The sequence below is a fragment of the Benincasa hispida genome, chromosome 9, assembly GCF_009727055.1.
Source record: "Benincasa hispida cultivar B227 chromosome 9, ASM972705v1, whole genome shotgun sequence".
NCBI lineage: Eukaryota > Viridiplantae > Streptophyta > Magnoliopsida > Cucurbitales > Cucurbitaceae > Benincasa > Benincasa hispida.
This window is the reverse complement of record NC_052357.1, coordinates 88,571,893-88,598,623: the sequence shown is the minus strand read 5'-3', so window position 1 is coordinate 88,598,623 and position 26,731 is coordinate 88,571,893. Positions and strand designations below refer to the sequence as shown.

Genomic DNA, 26,731 nt, shown 5'->3' with positions numbered 1-26,731 from the left:
CTGAAGTGACGTAAACTATCTCTAAGTCCTCCCCGAATTCTAAAGTGACGTAAACTACCTCTACGTCCTCCCCATAATTGGTAAGGTGTTTCAGAAACACTTTTCGAGGGAACCATATTCAATATATACATCGCAATCCCTACTCGTGACCCCAAAAACAACGTGGCATCTGAGCATAACTCATCATAAAATGAACCATGTCCAACAATGTTCTATTTCTCCTTTATACAACACCATTTTGTTGAAGTGTGCCCTATGCTGTGAGTTGTGACGGAATTTCATGTTCTATCAAATAGTCCTGGAATTTTAAGTCCATGTACTCACCACTTCGATCTGATCGAAGTGCATGTGATGTATGTTGTATTTAAATTTAAACATGTTTGTGCATATTGTATGCCATTTAGATTTAAAAACCCACCATAGGAAGCATGTTACACGCATTACGTATATGTTATAATTTGTTATAATGTATAGAATGCATGTTTAAGGTTTTTGTTATTTAATTGTTATATTAAATTTGAATGCCTTTGATGCATGTTGTGGATGTAAGAGCATGTCTATTTTTTATAAGTTGTTATAAAATTGGATTAGACATTAAAATCTATAACAAAGATAAGTTGCATGCTCACGTAAGTTAATCACCCGTTTTAAATAAGTTAAAATAGGTTGACATCTTGTAAAATGTGGTTACAAACTCAACCAATAGATAATCTTGTCTAAGGCTGGAGGTACTTAAGTTGACGGTCTACGGAACACCTTCTACTTAGGGATTATGGCCGAATAATTGAGCATTGTTAACCGGTTTTATAAGCATACGTGAGCATTATGAGGTAATAAAATGGTTTATCACCTAGAAATTTTATGTTTAAAATCCATTTGTAAGCGTTATACTTGGATAAACCACATAGACTTGGGATTATTTAAATTAGCCGAAAAAGAACCTAAGTATAATTTTACCCAAATTAATAGAACATTTCAGTGGGAGTTTAATAACTTATATATGATAAAGTTATTAAAATACGTCAGTGGGAGATTAATAACATATACTATACATTATTTTTAGCTCTCACGTCCCTAAGAGTTCACAATCGAGATTTAAGCGATACTTCGTGTCGATTACTCGACTGCTCTATTTGGAAAGTGTTTGCATAAATCTGGATTTCAGTGAATAAGGGGAAGTCGTTCAAATATAAGAATCAAGTATATGATACATTTTGATTTCAACTTTCACGTCCTCATAAAATTCACGTCGTGAGATCCATACAACGTTTCGTGTCGATTATACCTCGACTGCTTCATTTGGAAAGTGTTTGTATGAGTCAATAACAAGGTGAATGGGGGAAGTAGTTCATAGTAAATGGGTGAAGGATATGTGTCAACATATCCTGCGGTCTCTTCCATTAGTTTAAACCGTGAGATTCCTATGTTGCGTCTGTTGGTTTGCTTTAGGCGACCCTTGCTAGTCGTTTAACGACGGCTATCCCAACGAAGGGTTGTAACATAGGATTCGGAACAACTCAAACTCTAGAAATGGATAGAATTTTTTAGGTCCATTCCCAACCTTGACTCTCCATTTCGGTAGCATAGTTGGGCCCGACCTCTGACGTCTGAAAAACATAGGGTTACACTTACAGAATTACTAAAGTGTTAGTAATTTCTGACTAAAAACGGTAACTAAACGACTATAGGAATAAGAGTTCTTCTGGAGATAGTGAGTATCGTTGCAAATAAATGATGGTTATGGGTACATTATTACTTGTTTTGCTAAAACTAGATTTTGGATTTAGTTGCAATTTGCTAATTAAAATTTGTTTAAATTTTTCCAGGATGTCGAATTCTTCTAGAATGCTCACTTTAGAATTAATTAACGATAAAATTGAATCAAAAAACAAATTACTAGCAGTTGATAATACCAAAAGAGTTTTAACAAAGGATTGTCCTCTATCTCCTAACTCATCTAAAATTTTGAATAATATGGATGAGAATGCAAAATTCGAACAACGAGATAAATATGATTTACTTGTTATCGAAGCATGTTTAGTGAAAAACGATAAAACCTGGATAATTGATTCAGGTGCCACTAATTATGTTTGTACTTTCTCACAGGAAACAAGTTCCTGGAGACAGTTGGCAGAAGGCGAAACAATCTTTAAAGTAGGGACCGGGGAGGTTGTTTTAGCTAAAGCAGTGGGAGATATGAAGTTATTTATAGGAGATAAGTACATTTATATGAAAAATGCTTATTACATTTCTTCTATGAAAAGGAATCCAATATCTATCTCTTGTTTGCTAGAACAAAATTATAAAGTTTCTTTTGAAAATGATGAAGTGTTCATCAATACAAGAAATAAACAAATTTGTTCTATAAAATTAGAAAATAACTTGTATTTGTTAAAACTGACTGAGGTTAGAGCTATTTTGAACATAGAGATGTTTAAAATTGCTAAGACTCATAAGAAAAGGAAAGTTTCTCCAAATGCCTATCTTTGGCACTTGAGACTGGGTCACATAAATTTCAACAGGATTGAGAGAATGGTTAAGAACGGTCATCTAAATATGTTAGAAAACAATTCATTACCACCTTGTGAATCCTGCCTTGAGGGTAAAATGACTAAAAGATCTTTTTCAGGAAAATGTCTTAGAGCCAAAGAACCTTTAGAACTCGTACACTCAGATCTTTGTGGTCCTATGAATGTTAGAGCTAGAGGAGGGTATGAATGTTTCATCAGCTTCGTTGATGACTATTCCAGGTATAGGCATATTTACCTGATGCACCAAAAGTCTTAAACATTTGAAAAGTTCAAAGAATTTAAGGCTGAGGTTGAAAACCAATTAGGTAAAAAGATTAAAACGCTTCGATCAGATCGAGGTGGTGAGTATAGGGACTTAGAATTCCAGAACTATTTGATAGAACATAGAATCCAGTCTCAACTCACAAACCCTGACACACCTCAGCTGGTGTGGCAGAAAAAAGAAATAAAACTTTGTTGGACATGGTTCGTTTCATGATGAGTTATGCTCAATTACCAAGTTCTTTTTGGGGTTATGCAGTTTAGACTGCATCATATATTTTGAATATGGTTCCCTCAAAAAGTATTTCTGAAACACCTTACGAGCTCTGGAGAGGATGTAAAGGAAATTTACGTCACTTCAGAATTTAGGGTTATCCAGCACATGTGTTGGTGCAAAATCCTAAAAAGTTGGAACGTCGTTCAAAAGTATGCCTATTTTTAGGCTACCTAAAAGAAACAAAAGGTAGTTTCTTTTACGATCCTAGTGCAAAATCCTAAAAAGTTGAAACGTCATTCAAAAGTATGCCTATTTAAAGGCTACTCAAAAGAAATAAAAGGTGGTTTCTTTTACGATCCTCAGGAAGACAAGGTATTTGTATCGACAAATGCAACTTTCCTAAAGGAAGACCACATAAAGAATCATCAACCTCGCAGTAAGCTAGTAATAGATGAAATGTACAGAGAAATGGCAAACACATCAATAAGAGTTGTTGACAGAGCAGGTCCATCAACAAGAGTTATTGATGAAGTTGGTATTTCACATCATTCTCAAGAGTTGAGAATATCTCGTCGTAGTGGGAGGGTTATGTAACAGCCTGACCGGTACATGGGTTTAATTGAAACTCAAGTCATCATACTAGATGATGGCTTAGACGATCCATTATCTTTCAAACAAGCAATGAATGATGTGGATAAAGACCAATGGATTAAAACCATGGACCTTGAAATGGAATCTATGTATTTCAATTCTGTCTGGGATTTTGTAGACAACCTGAAAGGGTAAAACCCATCGGTTGCAAATAGATCTACAAGAGAAAATGAAACTAAGCTGGTAAGGTACAGATCTACAAAGCAAGACTTGTGGCAAGAGGGTTTACCCAAAGAGAGGGAGTAGATTATGAAGAAGCATTCTCTCTGATTGCCATGATAAAGTAAATTAGAATACTCTTGTCCATAGCTACATTTTACAATTATGAAATATGGCAAATGGATGTCAAGACAGCTTTTCTCAATGGCTATCTTGAATAGAGTATTTATGTGTCTCAACCATAAGGGTTTATTGAACAGGATCAAAAGAAAAAGGTTTACAAATTTAATCGGTCCATTTATGGGTTGAAACAAGCATCTAGATTCTGAAATATGAGATTTGACACTGTGATCAAATTTTATGACTTTGAACAAAATGTTGACGAACCTTGTGTTTACAAGAAAATCGTTAACAAAACTGTCGCCTATCTAGTTTTGTATGTTGATGATATTCTACTCATTGGGAATAAAGTAGAATTTATAGTTGACTTTAAGAGATGGTTGGCTGTGCAATTCCAAATGAAAGATTTGGGAGAAGCACAGTATGTTCTTGGGATCCAAATAGTTCAGAATCGCAAGAACAAGACATTAGCATTATCTCAAGCATCTTATCTAGACAAGATGTTGTCTAGATATAAAATGCAAAATTCCAAGAAAGGAACATTGTCTTTCAGACATGAAATTCATCTGTCTAAGGAACAAAGTCCTAAGACACCTCAAGAGGTTTAGGAAATGAAAAGAATTCAATATGCATCAGCAGTAGGGAGTTTAATGTATTCAATGTTGTGTACTTGTCCTGATATATGCTATGCCGTTGGAATAGTCAGCAGATTTTCGTTCAATCTTGGATATGATCATTGGACTAGCGTTGAACATTCTCAAGTATCTTCGGAGAACAAGAGATTTTATGCTCGTGTATAGTGATAAGGATCTTGTCTTTACTGGATGCACTAATTCTGACTTCTAAACCAATATTGATTCTAGGAAATCAACTTCAAGGTCAGTATTCACTCTGAATGGAGGAGCTATTGTGTAGAGAAGTATCAAGCAAAGTTGTATTGCTGACTCCACAATGGAAGTTGAGTATGTAGCTGCAAGTGAAGCAGCAAAAGTCGTATGGCTCAGAAAGTTCCTGACTAACCTGGAAGTAGTTCCTAATATGCACCTGCCTATCACCATCTATTGTGACAATAGTGGAGCAGTTGCAAATTCAAAGGAACCTCGAAACCATAAACAAGGAAAGCACATCGAGCGGAAGTACCATCTCATCAGGAAGATTGTACATAGAGGAGACATGATTGTCACGCAGATAGCCTTACAAGACAACTTAGTTGATCCATTTACAAAGGCTCTCTCGGCTAAAGTGTTCGAGGGTCACCTAGTAGGACTAGGTCTATGAGATATTTATCACTACGGCAAGTGGGAGAATTTATGGGTATCTAATGCCCTAGTTTATCGTATTTATACTTTTTTGTTCTCTCTGTGTAAACTCAACATTATATATATTTATATATATTGATCCACTAGAATTTTAGTCCAAGTGGGAGTATTATTGGGTTTTATGTCCTAAAACTCGCAATTTGTAAAAGTAAACATATTCTATAGTCAATAAACTTATTATTGATTCTATAAATTGCATACGTAAAAGTCTAAATCTAATAAATTAAGATCCATGGCTATTATATGAATACTTGAACTTTATGTAGAGACATAAGATGGATCAATTTCGAGTAAATAGCAAAAACGGTCTATAGTACATGATTAAGGTTGGGTACCTTATTCTGGTAACACTATTGGATGCGATCTACTCTGTAGTTGTTAAATTGTTGTAAAGATACTACAAATGAAGTGATCCATATTCATTCATGTACTGACATGAGGAGTGGGAGTGTCCTATGCAATGAGTTTGCATAAAATCGGACTAAGAAATAAGTCACTCTTACTTTATAACGTTGTTTACCGTATAAGACTGACTATTTCATTCAGATGAGCTAGGTAACTCGATCTTAATCTTGAGCTAACCATGAACTCTTGTTTATTCGAGATTATCCTTAGATCTATATAGGTGAGGGTTGGCTCAACAGCATCAGCTTAATAAGCCTCCCATTTCATGAGTAAGAACGGGTAGATAGCTGGGAACATAGGGTGCAAGACGAAATTCACGCCTACAAGATTTAAGGATAGGATAAAGGTTGTTCAATCCTGGTCTTAAACAAGGGGCCCTACCCTCTCACTGGGTTGAGAGTGATCTGGTTTAGTGATTGGATCATAAACCAATTATTCATTAGAGTATCAGATGGAACTTAAGGAACAAGACAAACAACACAATGACCTAGTCGGTATTACGAACAACCCGTGAAGGGTCAACTTACTAGTTATGGTTAAATTATGTGAACACAAATATATCTGCAGTGAGAAGAATGCAACTATTGAGCTACAGTGGTGTGACTTGATAGTTAACGAATGAATACTGATTAATTTAGTCTAAAGAGTTTTAGCCAATTAATCTTAAATCGTTGGAGCTCATGATCTGTAGATCCATAAGGCCCCTTTACTAGCTCGTAACATGAACATCTTGAATTATTAAATTGAGTGAATTTGGAATGATATCGATTTGAAATATTTAAATTAAATTTAGGGTTTGAATTTGGATAAGTTCAAATTCAAATTAAGGTTTGTATAAATTATATTTTACGAAATTGGAGAGTTTATGATATTTAAATATTGATTTAAATATCAATTACATGAATTAGATTCATGTTTAAATTTAAATGTGTGATTAATTTGATATTTTGATATTAAATTAATTAATTAAATAAATATGTTTAATTAATTAAAATTCAAATTAATTTCCAATTTTAAATTCAATTTAAGAAATTGAATTTTGATATTTGATTAATTATGGATTGACAAAATCAATTTTTGATTAATTTTTGAATTAATTGATTATTGAAGTGTAGAATTGGAAAAACTGGATTACATGGGTTTTGCACACAAAACACCTTGAGTAGGAGGTGTTCTTCATACAAGCATACACAAATCCCACTTGAATTAAGAAGTAGGTGTTGGCCATTTGATGGTTAAGAAATGCTTGCATGCTGAAGAATTATAAAACTCTCAATTTTGAAGAACAAAGTAAGTGGTTCTGGAGCTGAAAAGAGTTTCTACTTCTTCATCTTCTTCCTCACAAAAACCCTCAATATCCTTCACCATATTCACTCAAATTCGAGTTCCACCACTCAAATTCAAGGCTTAGAATAGTAGAGAAGATCTTTTGGTGGTTCACTGTCGATTTGGAGCTGATTTGGAGTGAAGAGCAGCTTGGAATCGTGAGAAATCGTCAAAGGTATGCTTTTCTTGAAACTTTCTTTTGAGTTGATGAAATAGCATGCTTTAGAACTCAAATTAAATATAATTAGAGTGCTTATTGATTCTATTTTCTTTCATTGCATGCTTGTGTATTCCATCACGAAGTGCTTCAGTGTGAGTGGTCGGTTTGAAGGCTCGCATGATACCTCGTATACTGTCCTTTAGACCTTGAACGAACCTCTCCGCTCTCATAGCCTCCATAGCAACCAATTTTAGGGCAAAACAATACAGGGTGTCAAACCCCTGGTCATACTCCTCCACCGACATGTGCTCATGCCTCAGCTCCAAGAACTCCTTTTGCTTATTGTACCTCAAGTTGGCAGAGAAGTACTTCACGTCGAAGCGCTCTTTGAACTGCTCCCATGTTTCCCCCCTTGCACCTAACATCCTTTCTGCCGACTGCCACCAAATATGTGCTTTGTCAATGAGCATGAAGACGGCACACTGCACTTTCTGATCTTCTGAGCATTTCATATAACGGAAAATTATTTCAATCGTTAATATCCATAACTCTGCATTGGTAGGATCCTTTAGTGACCCGTTGAAGATGTTGGGGTTGTACTTCCTGAAATCTCACAAGTGTTTGGCCTCCACTAAAAGGTCCGACATGCTCTCATTTAGAGTTATGTTCTAAGTCTAAACTTGCGGTATCTAAACTTGCGACAGTGGTAACTGTTGGGAAAATTGGGTCATTCGCTCATCCAACATGTCCTTTACCTTACTCAATACAGTTGATGTGATTGCTTCCCCTATAATGGTTGCCCAATCAGTGAACTCTGTTGGGACAACTGGGGGTGTTGTGTTTGCGAGGGCACAGCCGTGTGTTGGGCTCGACGTCATGTATGGGTTCGCTGCTACCCTGACCCTGAGGGGTCTCTAGGCGGCAAGGGATCCTAGCGGGTCCTATACTTGTGAATTTTGAATTTGTGGATCCTCATCATGTGGATCTTGATCCTGAACCGTTGGATTCTGCCCTTCGAGATCGCACCCCTTTCTGGTAATCTTGTGACTGCCTCTGCCTCTTCCCCTAAAACGTACCATTCCCTGAAAATTGTTCACAACCAACCTTTAACAACTCTCCTTACCAATAAAACATGTCAAACACGATCATAAACACTACATATTCTGGTGCATATTATCCTAAATATTTTTCATAACGGTCATATCTGGCGATGATGAAGAATCCGTTATTGGCCGAAGGAACAACCTAGACTGACATAGTAAGTCAGTCTATAGAACCCAAAACATGGGCTTTAATACCAACTATAACAACCTGATTTCTTAAGACAGCTAAAAGAGGTCGTTACTGCATGCATGCATAAATGCTTACATTGAAAATAATATGATTTTGGACTGCTTGAGTGAATAAAAAATCTAGTCTTGAACTCAAGATTTCAAACCATCTGATTCGGGGTACCCCTTAAACATGAAAATAAAATTTAAAAAACTGAAATAAAATATTAACTGAAAAAGAAATCTCTAACACTTAGACGCAGTCTTGAACTCACGCATGTCTAGACACACCGTCAAGACATGACATGAAATTAGACTCGTCGGTCACCTGAAATAAAAACATGCATCAAGGCAAAGACAAACAGTAAATTGCCTCTGCTGGTCTAATCATGCATCACATACAAAATTTCAATATTGATCCCACCGCATAGATCATAACATAACATGGAAGTTCAAACATGCTCATAATACCCATAATGTCATGCAACAAGTGTATCACAAAGACAAAATCATGAAGTCCATTAATTAACTTGATAAATCTAATCTAGGCTGCCTGGCATGAAGGCATCGGTACCACTTACTTCAAATTGGTAACCAAAAAGTTCACGCAATTAATCTTCTTAAAAACCTCTTGGATCAACTTGAATCAGCCCAAACCTCAACTTTCTTTTTCCGCCAAAAAGAGTGGTCTCTACTTTGATGAACGACGACCCTAAGACTCCTAAATCTTAAATCAAATTTCCAAACAAAAAGAGGTTAAAAATTTAATCCAAAACCCAAATGGGTAAATTAAACTCCCTAATATCCAAAGAAAACAAATCTTACCCAAATTTTTCAAGATTCTGGCAAGAATTAGGGCAGTGGTGACAACACCGATCGGCGACTGGCGGGGTCATGCGACTTACCACTGATGGAGGTTGACGGATAGGACGGAGATCGACGCTGGGTGTGGTGAGCGACGGTGCGGCGACAGGAACGGATGGCTGGGGCTTGGCACGGACGAGGGCGTGCGGCGAAGCTAATCGATGCTCGACACGAGGGTCTGTGGCGGTCTGGGACGCGACGGCGGCTGGAAGTCTTGGTGGCGGTGGCTTCAAACAGCTAGGGCTCGCATACCAGAAAGAAGGAAAAACGAAAGGGGGGAAAGAAGCTCTGGCGTGTGCGTGAAAAGAGAGAGAGAAAGAAAGAGAAAATAATAACACTTCTTTTTTTTCTCTCTCTCTTTTTTTCTTTCAACCCATAAATGAAAAAGCAACTTAAACCCTTCCAACCTTCTAAAAAAAATATCCAAATCCCTTTTGGATTTAGAATCTCAAATCCTTTTTGGGAAGAATACTCTAAACCAATTATCACAATTACTCGATTTAATTTAATTATCTTCTCCATAAAATACAAAAAGAACTCGAAATTTCAAATTTTAATTCAATTTTCTAAATTAAATTAAAAATTGATACAATTAGACATGAGTCCCAAATTGTCCTTTAATCAAATTTAAATTCCAAAATTCCTCTCTGAGCAAATAATTAAATCGAATCATCCCTTACAACAATTCAATTTATCCTCCGAAATTTAAAAAATTCGCAATTACCACAAAATGTTGAGTTTAAATGACGAACTAATTTGAAATGTCACAACTACTATACAAATGAGTTTCTTATGAAGGAACTCTATTTACAGAGGACTTTGAGCGGAAGTGGATCGTCCAAATCCCATTTCGATTGAATGCATTAATTTACAGTCATACAAGAACAGAATATGCATAAAACTTAAATTACAGCATGCTTTTAAAATAAAAACAAAGTTTAGAGATTATACCTTTGAAGAACCGTTCTTCAAGTTAATCCCTTGTCCATACTCGTTCACGAACGCGTCAAACAAGTCACAAACTCCCTCGAACAGCATCAAACAACAACGCGAACTCGAACCAAAAGGAGGACACTACCACTTGGTGACCTTGGTATTCTCAATATGAGAATCCATGAGTGGTGGGCTCTGGCTAATTTTGGTTAGAGGAAAGTTTTGAGTTAGAGGAGGAAGACAATTGAGAAGGAACGAGGTTGTTGTGTAGACGATCAAGTCTATCGCATAGACTATATTATTCGATCGTTTGGCCTCTCAAGAAATCGTGTAGAAGACTTTCTTTTACTCGACGGTTAAAAATTGATCTCTGGAATAATCAAATCACATTTTTATTTATCCCACATTTTCCATAAAACTAAATAACTATCCACTAAGGATGGTTAGAGAGAAAAAGGATAATTATCAAATAATTAATAAATTATAAATAAATATGATAATTAACTTATCATATTATATTTACAACCTATAGTTTTAATATTGCTCATTATACAATATATATAACCATAGTTATTTTTCTCTATTTTATGGCATTTAATATAAATCATAATTATATTAAATTTAATAACTATGAATCTTATTCATAGAAAATATATTTGAATCATATTCAAATATTTGTTCCTCCAATTAAACAATAATGTATAAAATACATTATATCAATTATCTCATATATAATGAATGAATTTAATATTATATATATATTAATCAAATTCCCTCTTGTTAATTTGAACATTTCAAATTAACCCAAAAACTAATTTTTAACTTAAATTCATTGAGCTACCAAGGGACCTTATGGGACTTGTAGCTTGAAGCTCCAACGGTAAGTGAATAAACTATTCACTGATTAAACTCTTTAATTACATTATCCATCATCTGTTAACTGTCGGGCATTCCACTAAAGACCGACAGATGCACTTTTCGCACTATAGATATATTTCTGTGTCCATTGAATATAACTAATCAATAGTACGATAACCCTTTACAAATTGCTCGTAAGTAAGCTAGGCCAAATTACCGTTTTGCCCTTGTAGTTACATCTAATTCCTTAAGTACCACTAATTCCTCTAATGAACAATAGATCATAGTCCCACTATGACTAAATCCCTCTCGAGCCCTTAAGGGAACAATTTATCTACTTACCCCTACTTCGATGAAGGAATGAATTCTATCTTGTGTAGCTGAGTTCCCAGCTCCCAAATCAGACGAATCCCCAAAATGGTAGGCTTATTGAATCGGCGATCTGGTCACTCTCACCCATGCAAATCAAAGGACCGCCCTCATAGACAGAAGTTCACAACTCACTCAGAATTAAGGCCTAGGAAATGAAAGTCTCAATTATGAACAACGTTATATAACGAGACTGAACATTTTGTGGTCCGATCTTATACAAACTCCTTTGTATAGAATATTCCCGTTCACATATCTAATACATGGATGATCAGAATCAGATCATTTGTAGCACTTTACAACATTTATAACACCCACAAAGCGGGCCATACTCGTAATGTCACCAGAATAAGGTATCCCTCCTTATCCATATACTATAGATCATTTAGGTTATCACTTAAAACACGATCTACTTGTATGTCTCCACATACATGTTTAAGTTACAACGAGTTACAACGATGACCATGGATGTTCGTTTATTGGTTTGTGGTTAATGTAACTAAAATATCATATATTTCATAGACAGAGTGAATAAAATATCAAATATATAAATCACTGAAATATTTGTTTATACAAGGTTTACAAATTATAGGATCCTTCGAGATTTAGGGCATCAACCTCAACATCTTGATCACCATTTTTCGACGACACCTAAAGCTTCTTTCTATCTATTTTTTGTTTCGATGCTTTCCCGTCTCTTCAATTTTCAAAATATCTCAAGATGTTGTTCCATTCAAGTAGCAAAAAAAACATGTCTCACATCTATATCTTGAATCTTAAGATTATGAAGTGATATCTCAATTTTGATGAAGTTGAATAAAGAGTGTTTGCATACCTATTGTGATGGTGAAATGACTGTATAACTAATGTTTTTTTTATTTATTTGTTGATTATTTTTATTTATTGTTTTATAATCATTAGATTGTTTAAATATTTGTTGAAAAAATAAAAAGAATCAATGGGGAATGTGTATATCTAAGGTCTTAAATTTTCTTTGTTATTTTTTTGCGTTTTTTTAATAATTTGTATATTATTATTTTATTTAAAATGATTTTTGAAAACACAATAGATCAATCTATTATACGTGTATGTTCCTTTCGTTGAAAAAAAAACTATGTAACCTCGTGTCTAAACTTTTTTAATCAATTATAAAGAGTAAATTAATTGTCGACCATGTATTAAAAAATAAAAAAGTTGTAATTATTAAAAATTAAAAGGATGAGCCACAAAAAGTTTTATTTATTCCTTTACAAAGAATTCCAATAAATTTTTTCACCGTGAATTTGCGTGTGCTAAAACACTAATAAAACCCAAAGTCTGAAAGAATTTAGAAAATTAATTTATAGAAAATAAATAAGTGAAAATTGGAGAAAATTAATATGCAGAAAGTCAATAAAAGTCCATAGATTGCTCTTAATTTTAATTAAAAAAAAAGTTAGACTATCATCTCTATATTTTGAATTTTGTTCAATTTTAATACTATATTTTCAATTGAATTTTAGGTCCAATATTTTTAATAAATCTTAAATTTAATCCCTAAAATGAAATATTATTGAAATTAGTTAAATAATAATAATAATTTTCATGAAAAGAAATATAATATGTTATTATATTTTTAAAAATTATAGTGAAAACTCTAATACATCAAAATGTTTCTAAAAATGAATAATAAACTAGCATTTAGTATTAAATTTAAAATATGGTAAAAAAATTAAAAAAAAAAAAATCCTCGATGTATGATATTGAAATTACAAAGGAACAAAAAAGAGAGGAAATCGAATTTGAAAAGTTTAAATGTAAAAAATAAAGGAAATAAAGAAAACGTTCACAGAGATATTGAAACCTCTAGTTTAAAACTAAGGTCCTGACATAATAATCGAGGGAAAGAATTATCATAATTGAATAGTCAATACGGGTGTTCAAATAACTCATCATCCAAACCATTTGAACTATCTAACCTAAATTATAAAACTTGAGTGAGGTTTATTTTAATCTTTGGTTGAATTGAGTGAATTTTTTATGTTTTCTTTCGAGTACGACTAGATTCGGGTTATACTTTTAAAAATTCGGATTGATCCAATCAAACTGAAATTTCTAATGTTATTGGAAATAAATAAATAAATANATATTATAATGTATAAATATTGTAATTCATATACATCTTTATGACGTTTGTTCGAAGTTCGTAATAAATATTTAACATTTGAGTTTGATGAAATTGTAATTATTAATATGTGTTGGTGACAAATTTAAGTATTTTAAGTTAATAAAAAATATATTAAAAAAGAAAAGAAAAATAAATAATCGGACAACCCACCCCAAGTTAATCCGAATTTTAAGTAGTTATTGGGGTAACAAACACAACTAATCCGAATTTTTGGGTTGGTCTAAAAAATTCTCTCAATCCAATCCAATCCATCTCATGTACACCTCTGATAGACAATAACTCAAATAAAAAATATAAATAAAAAAAATGATGATCGAACTTAAAAAATGATGATCGAACTTCTAATCTCGAGATTAACGTATATACATAATGTCTTTCAACATTGTTAACAAAATACATGTAAAGCTTACCGAGTATTATTAAAATTAACCATATATCAAGAAAGTGATTTAAAAAAGAAGAAGAAGAAGAAAGAAAAAAAAAACAAAAACAAAAACAAAAAACTAAACTAAACTAAACTTTTAAAAATTGTACGCTAAATATTGAATGAGCTAGCTAGTGATATTCCTATATTGAAAAATAAAATCAAAAAATAATGAATCTATTTACAAATATAGTAAAGAATTGTGTGATCTAAAATAACTGCCCAACTAAATACTTCAGTGATATTATTATTATATATAAATCAAATGAAGACTTTCTGGAATCATATTGAGCAATTTTTTCCCTATTTTCTCCATTTCCCACTTGGAATCCTTTAATATATAAACTCCAACGCCTCCTCTTTCACCTCCATAATCTTCTATTTTTTTCTTTTCCAATTTTTTTTATTTCCTTTCACAATGAGCAACCTTCCGTCGGCGCCGACACTGAAATTGGAGATGGGTTCTTTCTACATTCCCAAAGACAACCCTTCAAAGCCCCTCGGAGAAGACGCCCATTTTATCTCCGCCGATAAACAGACCGCCGGCGTGGCCGACGGTGTCGGCGGGTGGGTCACGAAAGGCATCGACGCTGGAGAGTATGCCAGAGAGCTAATCTCCAACTGCGCCGTCGCCGTCGACGCCTCCACTGAAGCACCCGCCGGCGACTTCCTCCAGACAGTGCTCCACACGGCCTTCCACATGACCACCGTCGCACGTGGGACGTCGACGGTCTGCATTGTCCGGCTCGACGGCGATGAGCTCCGGTCGGTGTACGTCGGAGACAGTGGGTTCATGGTGTTTAGGAGATACGAGTGCATTTACAAATCGCCGGTTCAACAACAAGAGTTTAACTGTCCGAATCAGCTGGGGAGAGAACCGGGTTCGGATGAACCGGGGGTTGCATTATGTCCGTCTATTACTGTAATGGCCGGAGATATAGTGGTCGTCGGAACTGACGGGTTGATGGACAACTTGTTCGTGGAGGAGATAGAAAGGGTTTTGGAGGCGGTGGCAGAGACGGCGACGCCAGAGAGTTTGGCCTCTCAATTGGCGATGGCGGCGATGTATAACTCGTACGATGAAAATTTTGTTAGCCCGTTTTCGGTGGCGGTTCGGGCCGCCGGTCGGATGCAAACCGGAGGGAAAATCGATGACATTACAGTAATTGTTGGACGGGTTGTGTGTGCAGAAGCAGAATCGTAATTTATTTTTCCTTAAAAGAGTTTGTTTCATTTTAGTCCATAATTTTTAAAAGATTATAATTTTACTTTTGGGATTTATTTTATTTCAATTTGATTCCTATCGGTTTCAAGATTTTACATTTTTTATCTCAATTTTTCATTAAATATTTACTTTCAATCATTAACATCAATTCCTATTCATTAATTAAATTTAATTATGAAGTAAAATTTTAAATTTAATTTTAGAAGTGATAAAAATAATAAAACTTAATTAATTATAATTATTTTAGTGATTTTTAATTTATTAACACAACTTAACTCTAAAGATAAGTGGATATTTTGTGAAAATTCAAGGTTAGAAGTGTAATTTTTGAAAAAATCAAAGTTAGAAGCGTAATCTTTGAAATATAGGACTAATTAAAGCAAAACTCAAATGTCAAGATAAAATTATAACATTTTGAAACCTATGATCTAAAAGGAAACTAGACCCAAAATGTAAGGGTCAAAAATGTATATTTTCTATTATTTTATTATTATTTATTTTAAATTGAATCTTTAGATTTGTTACGAGATAACAAATTTGATGTTTAATAAGATTTTCTGTTTTTCTGAATCATATCTACTTCAATCAAATCTTTAGAAAAAGATTTTACTTTTCAATGGGTGAAATTTAATACAATTACGATTTATTTTATCACGCTTTTTTAAAAAAAAAATTAGATATAAAAAATAATAATAAAATATATGGATAAATTATGTAATTAAAAAAAGAAAATTTTAATTTGTAGCATATTCTTAATTAAATTGATTGTAAATTTAAAATGTCCATTAAAATATCAATTTCAATAGATTTTAAAAAACTATTAAACAACAAATTCAAAATTAGTTAGATTAATGAATACATATTTTTTGATTTATCGATGAGTTAAAACACTTATTATTTATAGGTTAAAAAATAAAGTAATAATTTCATTTTATTTCCAATTTCATAACAATTTAGTCTTTAAGTTTGTTTGTAATAATTTAATCCCTATGCTTTCAAAATTATAATAATTTAATCGCTATTTATTTATGCAAGAATTCTCATGAAATCTTAACAAGATTAAATTATTATATAATAAAATTTAGGAATTAAATCATTACAAACCAAAATTCGAAGACTAAAAAATTATTACTTTTAGATTAAAAGAGATTTTTAACTTTATTTATATTATATTGTGATATTTTGTTTTCGGTTACACTATAAAAGGAAATATCAATTCACATTTCACCAATATAGGATATTTAACTTGATTTATATTTTTTTCTTAAAAAAAAAAATTAAAACTTCATATTATTTATGCATCAGAAGCAAAAGATAGAATGAAAGGAAGAAGCATAAAAATTGTAAACTGGTTTTCTTTTGAAAAAGCCTTATCCCATATCTCATAAACAGTCAAAATCTCACAAAACCTTCATCTAACAGTCTGAGATAAAGAAATAACAAGAAAAATAATTGAGAACTTTGTTGAAGGCAGATTTTACCATTAAGCCTGCCGCCTGATAAAGTCCTATCTATATTCTATACTTGGTTAACTGCCATCAACACCTCAATTTACAGAATCAGTTGCTTCACCATTGCTATCAACCTTCATCGAATCAGTTTCTTTGACACCATCTAAATCATTCATATTACCCATTGCATTGCCAGCGGATTTACCCTGTAATTGGTTAACCTTTGTCGAGTCATCTTCGACGATATCATCCATATTATCAACTGCATTGCCAACAGATTCTTCCTGCATTTTGTTAATCTTTGTAGAGTCGTCTTCCTTCGTATTATCAACTGAATTGCCAACAGATTCATCCTGCAACTTCAGTGAAGCAACGAAGTTGTTAATAGAAATAAATAACATGAACATGAAGTTACGGTGTAGTAAGAGATTGATTGGATGAACTAGCATACCTTCGCCCCGTCTGTCTTCGTTAAGGAACGACCAAGAGGTTCGCCTTTTAATACAACTGCAGGAAGCTTTTCAATGTCCCAACCAAGAACCTTGCATATAACAAAACTACATGCCCTATGAGCCACCATCTTCATTTTCAACATTTTAGCGATGTGAGGCTTCTGAACCGGTTTTTTCACTATTTTGTTCTTCCCTAGAGAAGTTGTATGCTGGAGAAGGCGGCCACATGTCTTAAAACTCTTTAACATTTTCTTTCCTGCCCCTCCACAAGCTAAACAGAAAAATTCTCCATCATCATAGTTGTTCTCGTAATATCTTCTCAAGCTTTCATTTTCGGTGAACAACTTTAAAAAGAATTTGAACTCTTCGCGTTCCTCAACTCCCTCTCCGTCGATTAAGTTGTTTTCACTAACATCATTGTCGCTCATAGATGTAAAGAAGGCTGCACAAAATTCTTTACATGCTTTCAAAATCGACTCTGGTACCTGCAACACATTCGACTTAAATACCCATCAGCAGAAACTACAAATTTTGGACAAGGCATTCAGTTACTGCTGCCAAAGAAACCTTAGAACTCAAGGACACAGATGTACAAACTATGGAACAGATCTGTTCAAGTAAGTTCGTTACTGCTGCCAAGAAACCATAATCCATGTTTTCACAACGCCGTAAAACACTTTCTTTAAATTAAAAAAAAAAAAAAAGAAATCATCGTTTTTCTTTTTCTAATGAACACAAGACAAATCAATTGCACGCTCATAAAGAACACCTGAACTGAACCATAGATTCTATGCTGTCTGTGCAAATATACTAGGGAAAGGATCACATAAAATTAGTAAATGTCACTTCAAGAAAACCATCACGAATATGACAGTTCAAAACTGCATTAGATTGTTTTCTCCATTGACTAACTTTAAGACCTTGCAAATTTGAAAAGAGTAAATGCTATAAGATCATCTTACAGGCAAATTATCCATTTCTGCATTGCTTTCTTCCATTCCTAAAACTGAATTATCTGTATTTTCCGCTTGCAGTTTGACATCGTTAACTTTGCAGGCATCATCATTCTATAATGAAAAGCAATCAAAATGGGTATTTCACATAAGCAACCACACAGATCAAATACAAGTTAATCCAATTATTACATGAAAACTAACCTTGCCAGAAATCAAATCTTTAGAATTAGAAGTAGGATCTTCAGCTGTCCTTTCTTCCTCCAATTTTTGTTTCTTCCCATCCAAATAAACCACTTCATTCTTCTTATTAATGTCATCGATTGAAATAGCTACATTTTCATTTTGAACCCCAGAATCATGCTCTTTAGCCACATGATTTTCCTCTGGCTGAACCTACAATTATGTTATAATCGAAAGCAATTTTGTACTGAATCCCATTATAAAATAATTCAACTTCTCAAATACATGGTCAGGCCAGTAAAGTACCTTCAAGTTTCCAGAATCGGCTAATGATCGACTAAGAGGCTCGCCCTTCAACACAATCGTCGGAAGTCGATCAATATCCCACCCAAAAACCCTGCATACAACCTGTCCAAAAGCCCTATGAGCCCGTTTCTTCTTCGTCCTCGATATCGAAATCGAATGTTGAACAAGCCCAACACAGTTCTTAAACTTTTTCCCAAATTTCCTTTTCCTCATTCCACCACAAACCAAACAACAAAACAACCCACTTTCACAATTCTTCTCGTAATAACCCCTAAGTTCGTCATTCTCCACAAACAGCTTCAAAAAGAACTTATACTCTTCACTCTCCATCATTTCCCCATTAGCTTCCTCCTCCTCCCCTTCTTCGTCACTCCCCGAATCGGCATTTCTAGCGAAAAAACCCCGGCAAGCATCGGAACCCTTGTACTGCAATTGCAACGCAGCAAGATTTGCTCGCTCTTCGGACGACACGGGATGGGCCGCCGGAGTGGCAACGGGCTCAATTGGTGGCCACCCAGATGACGTCGAGGGCTGGTTTTGAACCGGCTCTGGACAGGGCCACTCCGGGCCGGAGTCCTGCCGTGGCTCGAGGCGTGGTTTCTTCTTCTTGTTGTTTCGATTCTTTGGATCTGTGGGTCTCTTGTTGGAGGGGTTACGATTGGCGGCAGCGGCGACGACGGTGGATGAATGGTTGTGAATGGGTTTAGGATTCCTCGGCGGGCCTCGGCGCCAGAGAGTGTGAAGATGGAGGACCTCTTCGGTGAGTCTTTCCTCGGAGTAGGGATCCATGGGTGGAAAAATGGCGTAATCAAGAGACAGTGTAGTGGAGGTTTGGTGTCAATCGCTTCCGTATCATCGTCTCCATTCCCAACTCCAACGCACGAGCATTTCTTCCTTTCTTTATTATTTTTTTCCTTGAAAAATTTCGGTTTGGTTGATAGGGTTGGGATTAGATGGGTTAAGCATCCTGAGTCCAACTCTTGTGTGGGACATGGATTTAGGAAGTCTATCATTTTTTTAACAGTATTCAAACCATGGGTTATCCCTCTTTCTTTCTTCTAATTTAATATAGAAAATACGTCGGTCAACCTCTGGACACCACCTTCAATGACCATCACAGTCAACTCCAATAGCCACCACCGGTGAACGTCATTGGCCAACTTCGGCACCACCTCCGACAACCGACAGCCGCCGTGGACCAACTCTGGTCGCCACCTCCTGTGACTGTCATTGGCCAACTCCAACCACCACCGAGCAACTTCCGGTGGCGCCCATCGTCGGCCAACTTCCAGTCAACATTAGCCAACTCCAATCACAATTAATCAACCTCTAGCAACCCTTGGCAAAATTCCAGCCACCCTTCGACTGGCACCTCCAACAATTGCCACCAACCAACCTTGAAAAAAAATAATAAAAAATACTCTTAATATATAACAAATTAGACAAATTTGTATATAAAAACAAAGAATTGCAATACATGTATGTTTTTTTTTATTATTTTAATGAGTTTTTATCAAAAGTATTTAATTAAAAATGAATTTTTAAAAGATGTTTTTTTTCTAGGTCATTTCAAACATGCCAATAGACTGCAATTGTATAGTTATATTTATTTAGGTTATATGTGTGGAACTATATATGTTTGAAAACTCTTAATTTAATAATATTTAAATTTTTTTTGTTGGTCAATTTAATTAGTTCGAAGACTTAGAATCATTTTCTAAACGTAAGGATTTAAAATGTTTAAAATAACTTACTGACCAAATAAAAATTAAAACTCAAAATTTATAATTTTTTATTCCACAAATGTAATTTGATAAGAAAAAATGTATAGTTTCCCAATCATTGAATTTAATATTAAAATACTAGTTTATTTCAATTTTAAGTCCGTGTATTATAGTAAAAAAAATGATCATTTTCAAATTAATTAAAGTGACAAAAATCTATGAAATTTTATTTCAAAATCTAGTAAGATTAAAATATTAAATTATTAAAACAATAGATTAAATAAAATTATAATTTTAGTCAAAATCTCTATTTCAAATTTTTTTAAAAAATATTCTTCTAAATTTTTTTAGTTTATTTTTAACTTAACTATATTAAAATAATTAAGATGACAAATCTAAACTAATCTAAAATCTAACTAGTGATTAAATACAATAAAATATTTCACAAACAAAACATTTATAAATCTGCACTTCATTCTCTAGCTACTTAAGACTGCACTCCAAACACGGCCTTCTTAAACTTAGACTTCCAAAACATGCACTCCAAATACAATTTTCTTAAACTCGGGCTACTTAAACCTCCCAACCTAATTCCCAAGTTTAACATTCCCAGGTTTAAAATTTCAAACTTGTGCGCCAAACTCCCTCTAAATGTTCGGGTCCATTTTAGTCGATTTATAAATCTAGAAGTAGTTAGGTCTGGAGAGTTGAATTGAGATAGAATCTCAGAAGTTCATATTTATTTTATGTATTTAGGTTGAAAGGTTTGGGTTCATATGTCTAGGGTATCTAGGATAGATTTTTGAAATCTAAGGCTCCGTTTGATAATCATTTTATTTTTTGTTTTTGTTTTTGAAAATCAAGCCTATAACACCCACATTTCTTACTATGATTTGCATCATTTTTAAGTACAATTGTTGAATTCTTGGTCAAATTTAAAAAATAAAAACAATTTTTTGAAAGCTACATTTTTTTTAGTTTTCAAAATATGGCTTGCTTTTTTAAGCCCCTGGTGAAAAAGTAATAACAAATGAGGAAATTTGGAGCTGGGGTAGTGTCCATAAGTTTAGTTCTAAAAATAACAACAAAAAACAAAATGGTTACCAAACGGGACTTAAATAATATGTTTTTTTTTATTATTATTATTATGTTGTTTTAAAACTCTTATATTCAATAATTCTGCCAAGCTTTGTTTGAATAAAATATTAATTGTAATTTTTTTTCTTCTAATTTTTAAAGCTTTAATTTCTTTGTTTCTTTCTTTTTTTTTTTTTTCTCTGTCTTTCTTTTTTTTTTTTTGTGATGAACAAAAATTAACATATTACATTTATTGCAAAATATGGTTAAATCAATAAATGAGAAACCAAAGATAAATCAAAACTTTTGATTCTTAATTTTTCTCCATAAATCTTATTATCATCTTCTTCTTTTTCTTCTTCCTGATGTCACTCTACATTTTTACTCTGTCATGAATTTTTTTAGTTGAATCTCCCACAGATCTTAGCAGAATAGCATGTAATGGAATGTCACCACATTTCTTCAACAGTTTCACTTTCAATGTCTCCAAATCTGGAGGATAACAAATCTCTATTTTTCACTAATTCTGGCTAAAAAATATTTTGGGAAAAAAATCTTCATTTTATGGTTTTTCTATTTATATGTTACATACTTTCTAATTATATACATACTTTTCGTCTAAATATTCTTAACAAATTTTTACGTATAAATATTGCACTTAACGTAGACAAATTGTTATCATTATATAATTAACAACCTTACTATTGGGGTTGATGCCTTAAATCCCGTGGTCTTGTAGTTTGTAAATTGTATTTGCATAAACAAATTATTTATTTAATAAAATGAGTTGTTATTTTATTTGACATTTAGTTGCATTAATATGAGATGTTAGGGCAAGTAAATAAATTGCTCTGGTTGATTCTGGGTCTTGAATACTGTGGCATCACAGCCTACTCGAGAGGGTTCAATTATAGTTAGATTATGACTAATTATTCAGTAGAGGAATTAGTGGTATTTAAGAAGTTGGATATAACTACATGAGTAAAACGGTGATTTTGACCCAGTTGTACTTACGAGCAATTTGTGAAGAGTCGTCAACACACTATTGATTGGTTATATCCAATGAACACAAAAATATAAGTACTACAGCTATCAGTCTTTAGTGAAGTTACCGACAGCTAATGAAGGTTGATTAATTTAATTAAAAAGTTTAATTAATTGATCTCGTATCATTAGAGCTTCAATCTGTATGTTCATAAGGTCTCGTGTTAGCTAATTAAAGATTAATAAGAATCAAATTAATTTTGGATTAATTTGAATTGTTCAAATTAATTATAAAAAATTAATTGCATGTGATACAATTGATATAATGTATGCTAATACATTATAATATAGAGTTTAAATGAAAGAAATAAATATTTGAATGTAATTCACATATTATTTATATGAATATGCTCCATATAAAACCTTTAAGTTAAAATCAATATGAAGATAATTCATACTAATACTATAGATTATGTGAGAAAATATAAACTATATGTTATATTATGTGATATAATAAACTATAGGTTATATATTATTTAAGATATAATTTATCTTTTAGTTATACTAATTGGTTAATATAATTAAATTAAATTTGACTTTTCAAAATTCAAATTAAATAACTCCTAGGGATATTTTCACTACGTGGGGAGTTATCCCTCCTATCTCTCATGATGTGCAGAGGAGTTTGGTTTTTGGAAGATTACTTTTCACATTTTATGAATTTATTATAGAGTCTCTCTACCTCTTCATCTTCTTCCTTTACCAAGTTCTCTCAAGAACAATCTATCTCTCCTTCATCAAATTAATAAAGGAAGCTCACCAGACTTTCCTTGATTCTCACCTTGAGAATAACAAGGTAACATTGTGATGGTATCCTCATTGTGGTGTTTGAGATTTTGTTGTGTTGTTGAGTTTGTGGGAAGCATAGGAAATCTGTTCGTGAACATTCACCAGAGAGGAAGCGAGAAGAAGGATTCTTCAATGGTGTATATTGTCATCCTTTTTTCTCTATTTCAATTCAGTAGTGTGTATGTTTAGGATTTAATTTGTTTATCCTTACTTCCGTCCTTTGTTTTCTTAAGTTATGTAAAACGAAAAACTAAGACACAAATGCATTCATATGCTTCCGCTTTGGGAATTCAATTTCTTCAGTTGGTATAAGAGCCAGGTAGTGTCTCTGAATTTTGTTTTCTAACTTGAGTTCAGAATTTTGGTGGGTTTTCAGTATTGCATTGTGAATGTATATTTCGGTTTGCACTTGGATGTTTAAAAAAATTGGCATTAGATTTACTACTTTAAAGAGTTTAAAGTTGTAAGGGCATGGTATTTTGGGCATTTATTTTTCACTATCAAGTCTTTAAGTTCGTGTCTATCTATTTGCTTGGGTTATTGAAGAGTTTGGTGGCTATTGGAGCAAGAACAGGTTGGAGATCGAAGCAGAGGATAACAATCTGCCTTGGAGCGTAACACACAACGTTGCGACATTGTGCCTTATGTTGTAAGGCAGAATGCTCAGCGTAGCTACACTTGGCAGCAACATTGCAACAATGATGTGGAGCATAGCAACGTTGTGTGGAGTGTAACGCTATGCTGCGACAAAGTGAAATCCAACTTAATGACGCTATCGTCGAGCGTTGTTACGCTCCAAGTGGGACGCATGCAGGCAGAAAACTTCCTAATCGTGGGTTCAAGCGTGGTTGCGACAGTTTGATGCACTTTTTTGTATTTTTGAATTAACTTAGTAATTTAATTGATTAAATTAATATAAAAGTTATATTGATTTAATTAATTAGGTTGCCAAGTTTTGGTCCAATGTTGCTATTTTATTATTTTATACATGTAATGTATGATTTATTTATTATATTGCATAATGTATGTCACATAGTATAAAAATTCCACTATATAATATATATAAAATCATGTATCATTTTAATATAAGTGTTATATTATATAGTTGCATTATTTAATTAAGCATGTCCATGCATCATATTAAATATAATTGTTATATTATATGATTGCATGCATTTATTGTTGGGGTCGATGCCCTAAATCTCGTGGGTTTGGTAGTTTGTAATTGTAATATACAAACATTTTATTTATTTAATAAACTATGAGATGTTTTATTTAATATTTAGTAGCATTAACCCATAAACCAATAAACTAACATCTAAAGTTATCATATGTAGCTTAATCAATGAACACAAAAATATATCTATAGTGCGAAGAGTGCATATGTTGGTTTTTGGTGGAGTGATTTGCAGTTAATATGTTGAGTAATTTAATTAAAGAGTTTAATCAATTATTCGAGTACCATTGGAGCTTCAATCTATAGGTCCATAAGGTCCCCTTTTAGCTCAATATGGATTATTGAGAATTAATTTGAATTGTTTAATAATTGAGGGAATTAATTATATGTGATATAACTAATATAATGTATTTGATACATTATAATATAAAATTTATTTGAGAGAAAATAAATATTTGAATATGATTCAAATATTAATTATATAGATTGTATTCATATAATTAAATTTAGTATAAATGTGATTTATATTAAATACCACAAATTAATGAGAGAATTAAAACTATAGGTTATACTGTATTTGATACAATATAAAAACTATAGGTTATGTGTATTATTTGGTATAACATATAGTTATATTTACATATAATAAGTTATATATATATAATTATTATTTAATTTTTTTTAAAATTAAAATTTCAAAGTAAAGGGAGGGATTATAATTTCCTTCCCTTAACTCTCTCAATTAACGTGGAAATGGGGAGATATATATATATATTCACGCAAAAGTTTTCTTTTCAGTCATCCCATCATAGAAGAAAGACTAGAAAAAAAAAGTGAGAGAATCTTGTGTAATTTTTTTTCTCCTAAGAAAAATGCCTCTCCTCTCAAACTCTCTCCCTTTTCCAAAATTTTGCAAAGCCCACACCTTTTGTTTGTGAACACTCATCGAAGAGGAAGTGAAAAAAATGGTTCTTCAAGGGTATGCATATCGTCATCCATTTTCCTCTCTATTAATTCAGTAGTATACATGCTTAGGACTTAACTTGTTTATCCTTGTTTCTGTCCTCTGTTTTCTTAAGTTTTGTAAAACGAAAACTGAGACACAAATGTGTTCATACGCTTCCTCTTCAGGAATTCAATTCCTTCATTTACAACATACTTTAACAGTCATCAATCTTATAATAGACCGACGTGGTTGTCGAAGTTGATTTTTGTTGATGTTTATAATCGAAGGTGGTTGTCGGAGTCTGAAGTTGGTTGCATGAAGGTGGTATTGGAGTTGATCGTCGGAGTTTTGTCATCGGATGTGGATTTTGGAGCCTAGAGTTGGTTACATAAAGGTGGTCATTGAATATGATTTTTATCGGACTTTGTTGTCGGAGCTTGAAGTTGGTTTCAGAAGATGGTATTAGAGTTGGTTGTCGAAATTTGTCATTGAAAGTGGTTGTTGAAGCCTCGAGTTGGTCGTTGGAGTTACTTGCTTTAAGGTGGTCATCAAAGTTGATCGTCAAAAGTGATTTTCATCGGAATTTGTAGTCGAAGGTACTTGTCAGAGCCTAGAAGGCAGTTTTTGAAGTTGGTTATTGGAGTTTGTTATCGGAGGTGGTTTGCTAGAGCCTAAAATTGGTCATCGGAGTTAGTCGTGTGAAGGTAGTCGTTGGAGTTTGTCATTAGAGGTAATTGCGGGAGCCGAAATTGGTCATGCAAAGGTTGTCGGGGCTTAGAGTTAGTCACCGAAAGTGGTTGTTGGGGTCGGAAGTTGGCTGCCAAAGTTGTCATCAAATGTGGTTGTCATAACCTAAAGTTGGTCACGCATAGTTATCACTAGAGGTGGTTGTTGGAGCCTGAAGTGTGACAACGATAGTCGTCGATAGTGGTCAATGGGTTGAGCCATTGAAAACATTGGAAAAATAGAAAGTTCGGGTGAGTTGATAAAATATACCAACTCAACTCTACCAACATTTAAAATTAGTGGGCGAAACATTAAGTTGGTATATTATACCAAGTCAACTCATGTTGGTGAGCCAAACACACCCCCCTTAAGGTTTTGTTTGACAAAAAATCTAGATTATATTTTATGTTTTTAGATTGATTCAAATAGTGTAAATTCTACAAATAACGTTTTTATATTTTCATTATATTCGGATATTGAATTTTAAACTTTAAAATGCATAATGATGTTAAATAAAGATAAAAATATTTTGAAATAGAGTATGTTAATGTTATAAATTAAATTCATTTTTAAAAAAGAGATGCATTATTCAATGTATTGTAAATTATATAATGCTACAAAATAATAATTACATAAATTTTTT

General features: G+C 33.2%; 2 protein-coding genes and 1 long non-coding RNA gene across 7 annotated transcripts; 1 reads left to right on the top strand and 2 right to left on the bottom strand.

Moving 5' to 3' along the window:
• Window positions 1-6,898: 6,898 nt before the first annotated feature.
• Window positions 6,899-9,680, bottom strand: LOC120085089. Its single transcript, XR_005483808.1, has 3 exons — window positions 9,246-9,680; window positions 9,002-9,147; window positions 6,899-8,231 (listed from the first exon to the last, which is right to left on the bottom strand). It is a non-coding gene; the product is annotated as an uncharacterized LOC120085089 (long non-coding RNA).
• Window positions 9,681-14,453: 4,773 nt separating this feature from the next.
• On the top strand, window positions 14,454-15,239 carry LOC120084981 (probable protein phosphatase 2C 55). The gene has a single exon (XM_039040791.1). The coding sequence runs from the start codon at window positions 14,454-14,456 to the stop codon at window positions 15,237-15,239; it is 786 nt and encodes a 261-aa protein (XP_038896719.1).
• A 1,358-nt stretch (window positions 15,240-16,597) lies between these two features.
• LOC120086655 lies at window positions 16,598-19,553 on the bottom strand. 5 transcript variants are annotated; one of them, XM_039043392.1, is made up of 5 exons: window positions 18,606-19,553; window positions 18,321-18,506; window positions 18,126-18,230; window positions 17,163-17,663; window positions 16,598-17,070 (listed from the first exon to the last, which is right to left on the bottom strand). In XM_039043392.1, exons 1-5 carry the CDS (start codon window positions 19,392-19,394, stop codon window positions 16,807-16,809), a joined length of 1,845 nt encoding a protein of 614 aa, XP_038899320.1. In that variant the 5' UTR covers window positions 19,395-19,553; the 3' UTR covers window positions 16,598-16,806. The 5 variants fall into 5 exon arrangements, with proteins under 5 accessions (XP_038899320.1, XP_038899317.1, XP_038899319.1 ...); XM_039043389.1 differs by having other exon boundaries at window positions 18,321-18,512; window positions 18,606-19,551; XM_039043391.1 differs by having other exon boundaries at window positions 16,598-17,064; window positions 18,321-18,512; window positions 18,606-19,551.
• Between the last annotated feature and the right edge of the window lie 7,178 nt (window positions 19,554-26,731).